We start from the raw sequence: 17,161 nt of genomic DNA, 5'->3' as shown, positions 1-17,161 counted from the left end.
TCAACGTAAGGTAAAATGAGATTCAAATCAACCTTTCCCACCATTACTATGTTATCTGCAATAGGAATAGACTTTAGAAGATGGAGGGTTAGAGAAAATATTTAATCCTCAAAACCTCAGTAGACCCCAGTGATGGTTCGTGATTTTAAGTTCTGCTGGTGTTGTTATAGTTCATATTGTGCTGCTCAAGAATTGTTTCTGTCGCCCCAAGTGAATACTTTACTTATATGCTTGCATAGTATTTACATGAAGAGATGCACGGTTATACGACACTCGGACTAGTGCATGTAAATAGTAGTAAAAGCCCCTCGGTGTGCCGGAGGCCCCACAGGGAGTACCACAGGGCTCACTTCTCGTCACGGCTTCCAAACTATTGTTTCTGACAGAGAAAGCTGCCCACTTCCGTGTTAAACAAATGACTTCTGCAGGCCTTAATACGGCGTGGAGCCCTTTGCGGCGGGCGGTCGGTCGGTCGACTCACAGAACTGACAGGAACACGCCCTCCTGGCGGGACGAGGTTTGCGGAATTGGTTTATAGAAATCTAGGAGAGTGATCTAATCAACGAAAACACTAACTCTATGACCTTTAGATTATATAGAGGTCCTTGCTGTTTGTCGTTCGATAACAATGTAATAAGTTTGAGGAAGTTATAATATAAAATATATCTTTTCATTCATCATAACGATTTCTGTTTTCATTACGACTAGTACATTTTATATGAATTCAAAAAAAAGTTCTCGTTTATTTTGTTTTTATTTAAACTTTCAAACTAAACGTATGCGCTTTCGTTAGTAGGTTAGCTAAATATACTTTTTATAAAAGTAGTTACAATTTAATTTAATTTTTAGTATGTTTACAAGGAAAGTAGGAAAGAACAACATAGGTTATGAATAAAATTAAAATAAAAGATATGATGTTATATTCGTATTATTATTTAGGATTAAATAATAATATTACATTTAGTATAAAGTTACATTTAATGTTTGATTGTTGTAAAATAACTTAATTTTAAATAAGAGACTATACGATTTCTACCATAGAGTGTTAGCGTTAATAAATACATTTTTTGCTCACGTTTCTGTTTTATTTCTTTGTTTTCCTAATTTAATTGTTGTTAAGGGTTTTTATTATGTCCATATTAATATGTGCTTCGTAATTCCTTAACGAATAAAACAAACAAAAGCACCTGTTATGTATTTACCAGGTGGTTATACAATTCAAGCATAAAAATGTCACAAAACGGCCAGTTGCTGTAAAGAAGGAGGATTGAGCAAGTAGGGGTCCCGCAAGGACGCAGTGTAGTACCGCAATGTTCTCACCTTGTACCGAATGTCCCGCGCAATGAGTGGGCGTCTGCCCAAGGGCGCGACATTTGCACAGATTTATCTACTTGAGTGACGAAACTTGCTCGGATTCAGGAGAACGTCGAGGATGCTGAAAACTATCCGTGGCCTCGATCCAGATAAGGATAACGGATAAGGGTTGAAAAATGTTTGGGTTTTGTTGAAAGTCAATGACGAGGGTGGTCCATGACGGTTTGTTAGCAATCGACTTGAAATAAACCGTATTACATTTACTTCGGTTTGTGTATATTTTTTAAGAGTGTCACACCAGGAACTGTTTTAAAGGAATTAAATGATCAAATCGATCTTATCGTGACTTGTAAATATTATTAATCCAACATCTTAGTCAGTACATATACTCTTATGCCAAAGATATAGAAAATAACTGAGAGCATTCAAAAGGAAACTAGTATCGTTACAAGATTTATGTATTTTTAAAAAGAAACTTATATTGCATTGTACCAAAATTATAGTAACAGCTGTGAAGAGACGTTGATTACAGCTACTTATAACATACATTTCGGCAATTAAAAAAAAAAAAAAAAAAAAAAAACTGAAAAACAAGTACTTTTTAACATGTATCGCATCGGTGGGATTTTCAGGGAACATGGAAAAAATTGACTGTAGATACAAGTATCCTGTTTGAAATTACTTTCTCCGACGCGGTTTTTAACTGTGATAAAATGTAGTTGAAAACAGTAAAATGGCTTTCTTCAATAAATTCATAACAGTGAAGGGAGTGTGATTTCTAGAGAAATAAAGTAAAAAGTAAAGTAAAAATCCAAAGCTTTATAGTAACCTTGAATGCCAAGTCACATCTTGCTGATCTTATATTAAAACAAAATTTACTCGAAATTAATATGTATATGAATTTGTAGGTATTAATTACCTAATTTCAGTTTTAAAGTTACAAAGCTAGATTTCTACCACTCAGTACTAACTGACTAATAAGTAAGATGAAATTGTTCAATGCCAGTGAGTTTTGAAAGACATTTTAAAATTAAACCTCTATAATTTTTTGTATTATTATGTAATTAAAGTTAACTTTGTTAGTTTGAGTGGTAGTATGAAAAGATAGTAAAACTATGCATTTGAAATGTAATGGTAAAACACTGGTTCGCTTGGTAAAAGTGTTCTATTATTTTTCAAACCTTCGTCTCGATTTTAAACCACGACATATTTAAAAATCGGTTTGTTGATTTTGACAAAAGTATTCAACACTATGTTGATTTTTTAGAGGACACCCTCAAACACTCCAGAAGGAAATAACCTATGGGTGCTATGGGATTTGTCATAACAACCGTGTAAACCATAAGACCGGTGGCAAGTAAGATCTGAGAAAAGAGCGCGCGGCCCGGGAACACCGGCAGGCGCGGTGCGGCGGCGGGCGGGCGCGGGCGGGTCGAGAGAGACCTGTCGACGCGCTATTACTGCTAATGTAAAATCAATACCACTGGGACAAAGGAAATTTAATTCACAATTTAAAACTTGTCTGGAGGTCACGGTGTTTACTCCCATTCGAAGAGCAGCGGGTTTATTTCAGAAATGTTACAGCGAACAAATTTTCCTTTTATTTTTAAAATGATAGTAAATTAAGAAAGTGTAATATACAACTAAGAGAATAACTTTTTAATCACGTCTTTACACCAAATTTTAAATTTTTTCTTTCTACTTTTATGTTTTCCTCATACAAACGTTTTTCATTACAAAACCATATAGTCTCAAATGCAGTACTAAATTTTTAGGCATGTTTTTACGATCTTATCTTATTTATGATCTATAGGTTTTTCACTCATCACCATGGTCAGTAGGCCATCTAAATTTTGGTAGTTTTATCCTTTTTTTAAATAACAGTAAAATTTTTACAAATTTAAATTTAACCCATGTTAATGTTCCAATAGAACTAATAATTCCAATTTAGTTTTGGCTTGTATCTTAATCTAATGTGTGCTTAAATGTTTTGGAGTTTAAGAATTGTGTATGTTGTAATACATAAAGGTTTGGACAGTTTTTATAGATATGTTTGCTGTAAACGCAGCTCTCTTATTAAATTACCATAGTTATGGGATATTTTACGAAATATTTCAATTTCACTAGAAGGAAACTGATTGTAAACAAATGATTTATTTGATAAAATACTTCCAGATTTCAATGTAAATTCTAATAGTTTTACTTGTTTGGTTCACTTTTTTAATTTACCAATTTCAAAAGTTCCGTGGAAATTTTTTTTTGCAATAATTGTGTTTTGTGATGGTGAATAATTTTGTATATAAGTTTAAAACAATTAAAACGATATTGCAACTGCTGTTATAGTATCTGGGTTGTTGTTAATTCTATGGAAAATTACCCATTGATAGAAACATCAACGTATATAGCTCAGTGGTTACAGAAATGAATATCGTGTTCCAGAACTCAATTCCAGAACAATTCAATAATGTGATTCGTACGAATAGGACGAAGCATTATGATTTTGTATTGTATTTCTAAACACAGAAAACTGAATACATCATGTACATTAACTTCGAGAACGGTCCTTCCCGCCGGTTTTGAAAAAAATCTTTTTTACTAGTTTTTTTGAGTAGAGTTAAATCGCTTTTGGAAAACGTTGACAAAGAATGGAAAATTGCTTAAGTATATGTTGATGAATATAACAAAGCAGAAAATGACAGTTCGTTATACATACTAGTTTATAGTACAAATTCGAATTTATAAAACAAAAAATTGATTTTTTACTATTAGCAGTAGTGTAATTTCAGTTACTAATATTCGGAACAAGTTCAGTTGTACAAAAATTTACATATATTTCTTAATAAGTTAATACTGTGTCCAAAATTGAGCTTCGGGCCAAGAAGTGCTTCAACCTTGTAACTGTTTAAAGGGCCTGAATTTTATAAACCAGGAACAGCTCAGTCATAAATAATATCGTTCCATTGTGAAATAAAAGATAAACAGTTACATTTTCCTCACTAAATTAGACCTGGCTGTAGAATTTGTATTGAATAAGTGTAACATTTATCGTCTTGCTTGTTCATGTGGAAATAACAAGTTTTTTCAAGAACAATGTTAACTTCAATATTGAAAAAAGCACATTTTTACAAGCAAACAAATTTTCCCTTCAAGGTAAATGGAATATATTTTTTAGTTCAACAGAAACTCGTTTTTGTACGAGAAGTCATATAATTTTACATAATGTAAGGGACCGCATTTAAGATGGGTAAATGTGGTGCGTTTTTCTAAACTGTAAGCTATTGCAATCATATACTGTTAATTTTTTGTTTATAAGCAATGGCTTACAATGAGTTTACAGTATAATTGTTTTAATAATTTGTTTGTATTTAACACAATAGTTATAATTCCGTTGGCTATCTCTAACTCTACCTTCTGAAAAGTTGAAGAATTGCATGCAAAAAATAATGTCCTACCTTGTTGGCTACTCTTTCTAGTGGTCTTCTTCTCCTTCATCCAAGGGTACTCTTGTACATTGACGCCCTGATCGACGAGTCCTGGAGGATATCCTTGCTGGGGACTGAGGGGGTCGCCACCTCCCATCTCCAGATGGTGTGGAAGGATGAACTCCGCCATCGAGGGTTGACTGCTGATGAACCCGGTTTCCGCTTGGGGTCCACCCAGAAGACCGGGAGAGTCCATGTTGCCACCGGCTGCCGCCGATACCGCGGCCATCCAGAAGCCTCCTCCGCAACCACTGTCGAGGGGAGATCCCACCCGAGGCTTCAGGTTGGTCAGGAAGTCTTCCCCGTCCTCCTCCTCCTCCTCGTCTTCCTCGTCTTCTACCAGGTGGGCACCTTGCTGTTTCCCGCGCATCGTCCAAGCCACGACGTCCACCAGGTTAACAGTTACACCACAGGAGAGCAGGGCATATCAGAGGACACAATATAACTAAACCGTCTCGCGAGTAAACTTGTCGGGTTAACTTGCCGAGTTAGCAAAACAGAACACTTTTCTTCTTTCCTGTTCACTTTAAGAACACCCCAACGAACGCACTTGAGTTATTGAAAACTAGAAACGATTAAATAGTTATTCTAATTTCACAATCATGTGAGGTTACAACTAGCACATATGCACAAGCAGTTATAGAATTCCTTAACCGAGAAGGGCTTTCCGGCGTGGAATCTTTGGCCTTCAACTTTCAAAGCTTACTGGGCCACTGACGCAGTGACGCGGGCCTGTTTCTTCACACTGCACACCGCTCCTGACGGTGGTCGAAGCCGGTGTCCAGCCGTCGCACGTCTAGCAGGTCAGCTGCGGGTTCGGTACTGCGGTTTGCGACCTCTACCGCTCGGCCATCTGGTCAAACAAAACATATGTAATTATACGTGTGCTTGGTTGATTATTGTAATACACAGGTACGCTCGTGGACACTCACTCTCACACACGCATTTACACACATGCATGTTAACAGTTGTTCGCTGTTCCTTCCGTGTGCAACTCATGTGGCCTTGAGTAGATAACACCGTTTACAACTTTATCAAAGTCTTCGTTAAATTCTAAGTCAGGTCTAGCCCATATACTGTCATAATATCTGTACGAATTATCGTACGCAATTTGTACTATAAAATTAACTCTACATTGTGAACTATAATTTAAAATTGATTTATAATTTCCACTATTATTCTATTACTTTGATTTTGAAAACACAAACTTATAGATGGTCAGAGTGTAACAAGTGATAATGTAGATTACAGATTCCAAACAATTTAATTTGTATAAAAGTCATTATTTCTTTACGTAATATATTCATCTGTTTGTGTTTAATACACCAAAATACTCAATCTTAATTCTCCTAGAATAGAAATAAAGAATGGAGTCAATTCAGTTACTTTTACAAAAGGTAATTATTATTAAGTGAATTTTATTCGGAAAGTTGCAGTTAACATTGATAATATGCCGAGCATGAAGTATTTTACTCATTTTAAAAGCAAAATAAAAAAAAAAATTGGAAATCCTAATACTCCTCATAATAAGTTTAGATAAAAAGTACCCAATTAGAAGATTTTAGAGTAGTTTCAACACCACCCTGTTTATACATGGCATTAGGTCTCCAATTTACACTTCCAATTACTTTATATTCCCTACAACTAATAGCCCTTCTATACAAAACGTTTAGTACTGACCTACTATGAAGTTCGGATTTTACGTTTTTAAAATGATCGGACTATAAAAATATCGTTCCTTAAAAACATATAAGACCCATATCCTTAGTGACTCATAACATGCAGGTGGTAACGCATTTAACATAACTATGTTAAAAAGTAGTGATTGAGGAATTGTTGTTTTTTTTACGATCTAAAAGCTTTTTCTTAGGGTATTGTAATCCACATATACATGATTAGAAACAGACAAAGATACGAATCGTGAACCGTTCGCTAAGAATATTTTAACCACAATCTCGGGAGTTTGTATTGAGATCGTGACAAAAGTCTCATCGCTGTTTGGTGAGTGAACCGAGTCTTCTCTATATTGGCGGCATCTCTGTGTGAAAGAGCCGAGGCGCGTTGGCAGGCACCACAATGATGCTGATTGACAGGTTATGGATGAATTGACGTCGGGATGGCGTCTACATCACAGCTCTCTCGCACCGCGTTCACAAACTTGGCTTCGTTAGTACGTTGAGGAACACGACATTTTAACAGTGCTGTCAAATTATTACATCACAATTTCTTGTTGTCTATTTTTCGAGGATTTTAAAGAGCTTAAAGTACTATTCACATACCAAAATTCTTGATCAATATAAAGAGCCAGCTGTGATAAAGCGACCTTGTGCTTTATCCTGTAAGGTAACTTGAAACATGTGTACACTCAGATTTTGGGTTAAGGCTCACTTTAAAGATATGAGCAATATAGACCCGTACGAATTTTATTAATATTGAACCATGAAAACTTTTTTACTATAAATGATAAGTAAAAAAAAATAGATTTTTAACAATCTAAAATTATTTTGAGAGTATTTTGATGTAAATTAATTTTATATGTAATTGAAATAAGATTTCTCTCATAATTCTTCGAATAGGAACAAGGTCGTAAACGTGGTGAACTTTATGATTATTGTTATGGAGCTAAAATCAAAATGACCCGGAGCACAGTCCTACGAAAATGTTTACTCTTTTGATAACAATTATCTCTTTCATGTTTTTTATTTTGTTGGTGCCACCTGGGATGTTCTAGAATAATGTGTTGTTATAACTACAAGTTGTTTGTTAGTTGTGCACAGCTAGTTGACGTAATGCTCGACATGCCACGGGCAACATATCTTTGTTTGACAAGGTCAGCCAGGTCTCTCAGCTGGCTCGCCGAGAGTATGATCTAATAATAATAAAGAGCGCCACAACATTCCACATTGTCAAGTCCAATCTGAAATAAATCAGAGCTGCCGCATATGCAAAACGATAGCCTTGGGTTTTACGAACATACCTGTAATGCAGGATCGGAAAAAGTTTCATTATAATTCATTATTAGACGTAGAGAGAAAACAAAATCTTTTTGGTGTGGGTTTCAATCATCCTTGTTTCTAAAAAGTCATCCTTGAGCATTCAAAAAGTCGAAACGAGAAATGCTTATCCCTTTTAGACGAATATTTTAACGAAAGTTAGAAAAAGTTGCTTAAAAGTTAGTGAGGAATAATAAGTAAATAATGTTGTCTGTTGCTACTTCGAGTGGTTTTAAGACTTCTTTTAATATCGTTTAAAAATGAGTAGGATTCGACTATATACGATTTTTCTGAAGGGTACATGGGAGCCAAAACGAAAATAGTTTTTTTTTTTAAGGCAAGTAATCGTCATACGAACATACGAATATATTCTTACCATCTTAACCACTTCTGAATTTTTGGACGCTATTAAAGATAAGTGGATCGGAGATCTGGATGAAGTTAGAGCATAACATTGATTCTTAGCGGTAGCCTTAAAATAACACGAATCTCTTTGCAAAATTGCTTTTGGTTCTTGAGTTGGTTGCTTCAAAGAATCCAATAATGCTGGCTGTTCAAAGGGCATCAGGGGTGCATCCAGAGTATTTATGATGGGAGGAAGCCTGTACATCTAGTGAAGGTTAGCCTTGCGGGAAGGGGAAGGTGATCAAGAAGGGTACAAAGGCTGAAAAAGGTCTTAAAGTATCGACCAAACAACTAGGAACTTCTTAAAACTCCCAGCGCAATTGCCAAACTGTTATTCCATTGTTGTAACCCGATTTTGTAAAATTTATTTGAACGGTTCAATGCAGAGAGCTTACTAATTACCTCGTCTTGTCCTTAACACTCTTCTTCCTGACAGTTAGTCTTACACACTGATCTCTGATATGTACGATTCACTCCATCTTCAAGATCCTCAAACATAACCAGTACTGGTCAACCTCCTTCAGAATTACCACATTGGATTATCAATTTTCATAAACTGTCTTTTGGCTTACCACGGAACCAAAGAAGATGAAAGTCTGAGGACGCTGAGGTATACGTTAAGTAATTTTGTCCTATTAATATAAATATTCCACATCTTCCTTAGCCAGGATACAAAATAACAAATTAGTACATGGCCTTGCCCAAATCATTGTTAGAATACTCCACTGGTATGTGAGTGTATGAAGCGGTGATATAAGCCATCCATTTTTGTGGATTATTTTGGGAGAGCCGTTCTAAGGCGTATGATTTCCGGATTGAGTTTAGAGACAGCGAAGGTTCAAATGTTGTCTGTGACCTTCGGACTTATTATATCTTCCACTTAAAACAATATCTTAGAACGTATGTAAGATATAACAATTGGCACATTGAAAATGGGCCAGAATTATGATTTTTGTATTTCCAATTTTTTTACTTATGGTAATGTACATTTCAAATAAATAACCAACTCATGACCCCAGTTCCTGTATGTAATAGAATCATCACTGCATTACAAATAAATAATCTTTTCACATGGACTTTCATACATATCACAAAAGTGCTGAAAGTCTGTGAAGCTAGTTCCATTCTATTAGTGGGCATGTATGAGACAACAACATAGTCAGCAAAGATCTTTTTGCAAAGTCACCTGTGACTTGTCTCCACGTGAGTGGTTCCTTGTTTGTTTGCACTTCATATCTCGACCACTAAGTATTCACTCATCTTCAAGGTTTTCTAAGGGTCAGTCATACAAATTAAATTTAATATCACTATATGACTCAAGATGACCCAAAGTGAAAATGGCTGCTAGTACTGACGGTTTCTGGGAGTCATACGTTTACAGACTAGCAGAGTTACAATAAGTACACCTTTTGGAGCTAATTCCTAATCCATTCATATTCTATTTTCCCCTCTTGCTCATTACTTTCGCTGCGACTGATCTTGTATAATAGTTGCAAAATATATAAAGGCTATACAAAACATCATTCTATTAGATCCCCACTAAAAATATAAAAAAATGAGATGTATATAAGAATACTTGAAACTGTACTTTAGGGACTGGTAACAACCTGTTGATGATTTTAATGGGCACAAATAAACCCTCTCTCACATAAAGTGGTCGGGGAGAGGGGGGTTAAGAGAATAATACAAACATGTATGTTAAGTGGCATGTATTGTAGGATTAATACCAGGCACCAACACTTAATACCAGGCATACCACTTAACATACATAGTGACATAATTTTTAACGATTTTAAATATAAAAAAATCGTTATACGTTCCAAACTGAGTTCCAGACAAAGTTTCTTTAGGTGTAAAATCCTGAACCAAATTCCAAGTAAGAGTGTTTGATGGAACAAGACCAACGGAACTAACGAAACCAATAGAGCCTAACAGTAATAAAATACATAAGACGTATGCCAATACACTTTTGGATCCAAGAAATAGCGACATAACCATATTATTACAACTCGGTTTTAATTCATAGAAGTTTCAAAAGTGCTGTATAGATACAGCTCGTTTCTTGACAAAGATGTACCTGTAGATGTATTTGGAACCAATTATAATGGGTAATATAAGGCTCCATGAAACAAGCTTACAACCTTATTAAAGAAAAATGATCCTATTTCCTCTACAAATTGAACGCTATGAATGTTAAATTACGAAAGATGTTTGATTGATCCATCAAAACTCGTTTCGAAATTCATCGTATGCCTCCTAAGAACTAATAAAATTTTAAGATTATGGTTTCAAGTGTGCCACACTTTTGAAAAATGTTCTCAATAGTATTGTTATATGAGTGTCTTATATTTCCCAGTTCCGTTTCATTAAAATTAATGTTCAGTCGTCATACTTGTGATAGATTGTATCTTTTTTATTTCAACTGAAACTATATTGATACATTTTACTAGTGCATCAATATCTTATATATCTTATTACCGTTAAAATGGAAGAAGCCTGTCAAATTTACACTCATTTTTTATATACGTATAATATTTTGAATCTGTAAAAGTATATTAATAAAGTAAAAAGGTGGTGAATTTTTGTAACCAATGAAACTATTCGTCGTTAATAGTGAACTTCGAACAAATAATTCATTAATATTTTGTGTAGAAACTTTGTGTAAACATGGTTATGTTATGATGAAGTTGCTAGTAAAGAATACTGTAGTGGGTGGTCAGAATAGCCTTTCTGAATTCAAGCAGTTGGGCAAGAAATCATGTGGTAGCCTTGTCTTCACCTTTTCACCTATAAACTGTCAATCTGAATCAGGCCAATATACCCTTCCAGCCTCACTTTATCTCTATATATCCCTTTCGCACAATCGATTCAGTTGCATCTTTCAACGGGAAACTCCGTACTGTTCTTGCCTCAGTTTGCCGCATTGTAATGTGTGGATGGCATTGTTCAGAATCACACCTCCCAGCTTGGAATGAAAGAGGTTCATACTGTGTAATATTATGAAAACTTGAACGTGACACAAGTGATGTTACTACAATCATCTAAGGTACTGAATTAATGCCAGTTACGCCTTAAGTAAAACTTACTCAACTCAAACTGTAGCCTCCAAAGGCAATGCTTTGCCAAATACTGTATAGGCACTCGTACTAACCGTTGGCACTTCTTCTGTAGAGGAAAACTTTTAGTTTAGATGTATTGATATGTTGCCCGATGATATTTTTGCCAAATGATAAATTGATATTCATGATATTCAGGTGGCCGAGAGCTAACTGTCTGGATAGTTTTAGGAGCAAGGCCTGACCCCCTAGTACAGATGTGGTATTTAATCTAGGATTGTGTTTTAGTCGTAGTGATCGGAGTGGTTTTTATATCGAACTGAGGGTTTTCGACATTCACATATATTCCCACCAGCATAATAGTCGGTATTTCACTTGTGGGTTAAGTTTTAGTATTGGCAAAGATTGTATTTCTCATCGTCCTGCCTTTGCTCTAAAAAACTTAGATGATCTTAGAAATCGTTAAAAGGCCTAGGTATTATAGTATATTCTCTGCTTTTGAAATATACTATTTTTAGGGTTAGAAAATGCAACGTATGCTGAAGGACGGTTATTCTTTACATAGAGGTTGAACTATCTATTTAAATATTTCAATTGTATTAACAATTAGTTGAGCTCTTTGTAAAATGTTTATTTGGCGAGGTTTTGGAAACATCCGCAGTCAAACTATAAATGTTAGTCCAAGTCTTAGACGAATGAAAGTTATATACAGTTGGAAAACTATCTCTGTAACACTGCCATTTTTCTTGAGAGCCAAGATTAAATCCAATTTCTCTGAGACAACTAAGTAACGCCATTTAACTGGAACTTTAAACATAGTGCCCGGTAAGGAATTGAAAAATTATTTTATAACTGAGAGTTCGAGTAGTTAGACGTATTAGAGATCTATTCTGAATAATATTGAATGGAGTTTAACTGTAAATAATCTCTACAACATAGTTGATATTTGAGAACGAAGTTTGGAAGAACGTAAGAACAGAGGTATGTAAAGATCGAGATGCCTTAGTACATAATTAATTTGACTTGAAAGTACGTTTGTGGTTAGCTAAATACACGTTTTACAAGTTTAAATATTAGAATACATATTAGAGTAGAGCTTAAATCTATATACTTTAATACTTCAAAGAAGAGGCATCTTCTGATATCATTATTGTCACTTTTATTGCGATTTATTTTAAAATTCTATCGTAAATTAGGTTTAGAGAGCAAAGTTTTAGATGATTCAAGCCCTTAGACAATATATTTAGTCAGAAAGTATTCACAAACGAGTTATAAATCAATATCAATGACCTATATCTATATTCGTGAACTTCTAAAATCCTTAAGTAAGCGCATAAGGTGAAAAAATAGCATGCAGTAGTAGGAACATTGGTGTGATTGACTAGAACTACTTATAAAAAGGAATAAATCCCTTTTAAACGATGCTGACGAAAAAGGAATTCAAATAAGTTCTAAAATATTTATATACAAATAATACTCAGCATTGTATATTTTATAGCAGTTCATGTTAAAAAAGCACGCATGTTAATTCTGCTCTATTAGTAATGACATATACCGTAAATAATGAACAAATATAACTACATAATATGATTTAATTTTAAAACTACGGGCAAACAGTAATATCAATCAACCTTTTCTAGTAAAGTTACAACTTTATTATTTTCCTTGTTGATATGAATAAGTTGGAGGAGAAATTCAGGGGAAATTGTGTCAATTATTAACATAATCTAATATTTAAATCACACACTCAAGTTGTAGTTTGGTAATAATAGAGTACAGATTATCAAAGAATAATATGTACTTGATTTTATTTGAGTTTTCTCGCACACAATTATTTCAAACATTCGGCCACAGATACATACATAATCGTAGACTGATAAAACATATTCAAAAATACTGAGCCGCATAGAATAAATTAAATTTATTACAGACATATATCCAATGTCAGATATGGAATCTATTCTGCTCCCTTACCTTGGGTGTACACTTGACTATCCTTTACATTTTCTATATAAACTCAATCAAAAGCAGTCAAATTTTGTAGAGGTATTTATTTGTGCTGACTAAGGAATAATGTTCGTTTCCCGACTTTAGGAGACCTTAAATTTAGAAAAGCAACGATTGGAAAGTTAATCAAAGATGGTTATATCATGCACTGGCCATCACTTATCTTGAATGTGTATATGAGGTATATGTGAGAAAATATTAAAAGTCAGCGATTGCAACTAGATCCAAAAATGTATATACATTAAATATAAAACTGTTTTCGAATTAATAATCATAGCTGCTTTATTTGGTATCCAAATGCTAAAGCAATATAATAAATTGAATATCGTGGGTATAATGTTTAACCAAATAATCAAACACATATACAGGCATAACAGGTGAACCAGTTATAACACCGTTTTTTGTTAGTTACTCAATTTTAAACTACTTTATTGTCGTATTAGGATTTTTCTTAATATTTTATAACTGAGAAGTTTTTTTGTAGACAATAATATTTTTATCCAGAAATAGCATTGAATTCAAACATATAAACATGCCCTCTTTACGTTAAATGACAATTATTTTTTCACGTTTAAATATCTAGGAGTGAGGTAAATGCTAACACATTCCCTACCTTATTGTGACAATCAATATAGGCCCAAGATTCCTGAATATCAGATTTAAAATCTGGGGAATCAAGAACATTTCACTGTGTATCTACAATAGCTGTTCACTTTACATCACATAACATCAATTGATTATCGATTGAAATGTATCAGTATAAAGTAAACACTATTCCTTATAAATCACTCGTAAATCACCAGTATATCTGTTTACTAGGCACTTCAAAAAATCTGTAATATTTTGATATTAATAGTGTCTTAAAACTTTTTAAACTACAAACACCTAATAAGTTTTTAGTGAAAAGCAGTGTCGAACCTTAATTTGAAAACTCTAAAGCATATATGTTGTCTTATGTATTATTATGCAGGGCAATTCCGTAAGAAACATTCTAATATCATTGATTCTGTAACGAGTCCGGTTCAAAATACATAAATTGTGATACAAATATTTTTTTTTACTGCTCTTATAATTGTGTACTTTGTTAAGGTTAACAGTTCTGTTGGCACTTTTCACCACAAAATCTGTCCAGGAGGAGGTCATGTAGACATATCCATCCTCATCCGTGTAAGTCCACGTAGCCTACAAGTTTTGTGGTGTACGACAGAACTCAATAGAACTGTTAAACATGTAAAACTATTGAGACATAGGTATTTTTATTCCAAATTTACTCGATAAACCATCTTACTTGTACGATATGACTCTAAAATCACTAGAAATGGAAATGGAATTCAGAATAATGGTTGTAGGATAATGAGTTGAAAAAGAACTCTAAGAGCACAAAGTGAACTATTTTTTGGTAATAAATAACATACTTGTATGTAAATAGGTAGTAGTTTAACTTTAAATCTTCAGTTATCAAAACAAAAATTAAAGTAATTCTGGTCAAATAAAGTAATACATGAATGTCCCTCTTAGAGCATTTATAATCAATTTTAAATAAACCTGTAATAGTGTTTCTCTTAAATAAAACTAATGTATTAAGATTTTGGCTTTTCATCCCACTAAAAAGTTGTTTTAGTTAATGCACACAGACGGGTGTATAGGATATACTTAGAAAAAAGCGTGGAATACTCCTGTATAACCAAAAGTTTTCGACGATAAAGTTCCAAACCCATATATTTATTTTCCAATCCGTCAGTACTTACGTAAAGTTCGATCGGGTTGGAATCCAAAACAGCGGAAACGGAGCAACAGCTTCTTGAAAAAAAAACACACATAAAAACTTCGTCCGTTTCTTTGTGAACAATCTTTTGTTGGAAAAAACGGAGCGCATCGGCGGAGCGCGACAGTGGTACAATCCGACTCGCGAATAGGAAATGCTCCCCCCCACGCCCCCACCCCCTTCCACCGTGGCCGGAGAAGAATGTATTTAAAAACACAAGTCCAACAAGAGCAAGAAACACGGGCCGAATGATGGAAGTCGGTCACGTGATCGCCTCCACCAATCAGAACGCTCCTCCCCGCAACACTTTTTGTTCCTTCTCGCTCGCCGCCCTCTCTCTCTCTCGCTCACTCACTCGCTGATACAAAGGTACCATTTTACTATTATCGTCGTTATTATGGCCAATTGTGATGTATGTGGAAACACCGCCGCCGCTCGGTAAAATGCTATGTGCCCCTGAAAAATCGCCGGCGATTTTTAATTTTTTTTGTGCTCGCACTGGGCCGGTTTCGGTTATCAGAAATTAAGTTTACAAATGGTCCGGCATTAGTTTCGCGGCGAATGAAGCGACAACGTGTAATTTTGTATTTAAATGAATGCTGTGAGGTATTTTCTTCGATACACCGCATTGCGGGCTATTCAAGAGGAGTTGTCGTAATTTGTTTTTACTGAAGGACTAAACGCATCGTAAAAATTCATTGGATAACTCAATACAGGAGTTTCGCAGCAGAGTGTAATGCTCTTAGGTTTTAAAACAGTTTTACTCAACCATGAAGATATGAAAAGTGTGTTTATTTTTGTAACGCATACTTTCCCCACTTGAATTTAGGTTTTATAAACAAAACTTTTATAACAGGCTAAGGTGTGTTTCTCTATCTTCCCATTTTACCATTTATTCGAAAATTGCAATTCATAAGATTTATACAACATCTCTATTTATTTAGGGCTATTAATTTTTATATTTAATACTAGATCTTCACCTACAGGCTTTACCTTAGTTGTAGTCTCCAGCATGTTTTCGCGTGAGTAACGAATTGCCGCAATAAACTTTCAATGGATTTTCAAACTATTTACTGTGGGTTTTTTATTGTAAAGCAGGGTATGTCCAGGTTATATAAATGTCATATTTCAATTCAGAATGTGTAAATGACAGATTCAAAAAGGAACATTTCGTAACAACATTGGCTTTGGATTACGAATGGATAATGGACAAATGAATTTAGCGTACCAAAAGCCAACTAGACTGATAAAGTTGAATAATTATAACTTTACTAATAAAATATTATAATAAATTAACAGATTTTAACTGAGCCGTCCGTACCTTTTAACACTTTAGGCTACTTCTGTACCTTCATGTAACAAAGTACTTTTGTTTATCTATATATAAAAACAAAAATATAAAGTTCAAAGGCTTTTCAGAGCAATCCTGAGTATAGGTTTAATAACATGTCCCTAATCAAAAGTAATAAATATCAGTTACAAATAAATTGTGTAAATCACCCGATATTTCCCTGAGTTAATTTAGGAGTATGAAATTAAAATAATGTACAAACAACTCCTTAGCTGCCGATAAACAGGTATTATATATATATATATATATATATATATATATATATATATATATATGAAATATATATTAAGCTGTAAAAAATGTGAATTACAACTAATGCAGTTTTATTAAAATTGATTGGCTGTAATGTATTGCATTAGTAAACCAATTTGAAAACATATATGAAGATTAGGTGTTATTTACATAAAAATATTAGTCGTAATCCAAGTATATTTAAGTAATTGTATTTAAATTCAACGGTGAATCCCAAAAAAAATGCCTGTAGAAACTGGACATGGAACTATTTGAACACTTTATATGAACACAATCCCTGTACTTTCTGAAAAAAAACGTAGGAAACGTAAAGCACTAATACATTATGTCCGTTTAAATGTTTGTCTAGGACATTTTAATTTTAAGACAGTTTTTGACAATAATAATCAACAGTAAAATAAATTTACGGCAAAATATTTGGGTATATGTCATTTGACTATGTCGATAAACACATACATTTTCCAGAGCGAGAAAGACACAATGATATTGTTTTAGTAACAATGTATTTGTTGAAATATATGGGAAATATGTAAAAA

At 34.0% G+C, this 17,161-nt stretch overlaps 1 protein-coding gene across 1 annotated transcript in view; it reads right to left on the bottom strand.

Moving 5' to 3' along the window:
• The window catches only part of LOC124369795 (homeotic protein proboscipedia), a 103,958-nt gene that overhangs the window by 77,976 nt on the left and 8,821 nt on the right, over positions 1-17,161 (bottom strand). Inside the window, exon 2 of the mRNA XM_046827897.1 lies at positions 4,767-5,649. Coding sequence (XP_046683853.1) covers positions 4,767-5,166 — 400 coding nt within the window. The 5' untranslated portion in view covers positions 5,167-5,649. The remainder of the gene's footprint in view (positions 1-4,766; positions 5,650-17,161) is intronic.

Source organism: Homalodisca vitripennis, chromosome X (genome assembly GCF_021130785.1).
Source record: "Homalodisca vitripennis isolate AUS2020 chromosome X, UT_GWSS_2.1, whole genome shotgun sequence".
Lineage (NCBI taxonomy): Eukaryota > Metazoa > Arthropoda > Insecta > Hemiptera > Cicadellidae > Homalodisca > Homalodisca vitripennis.
The sequence above is the reverse complement of the archived record's forward strand: the minus strand, read 5'-3'. Positions and strand labels throughout refer to the sequence as shown.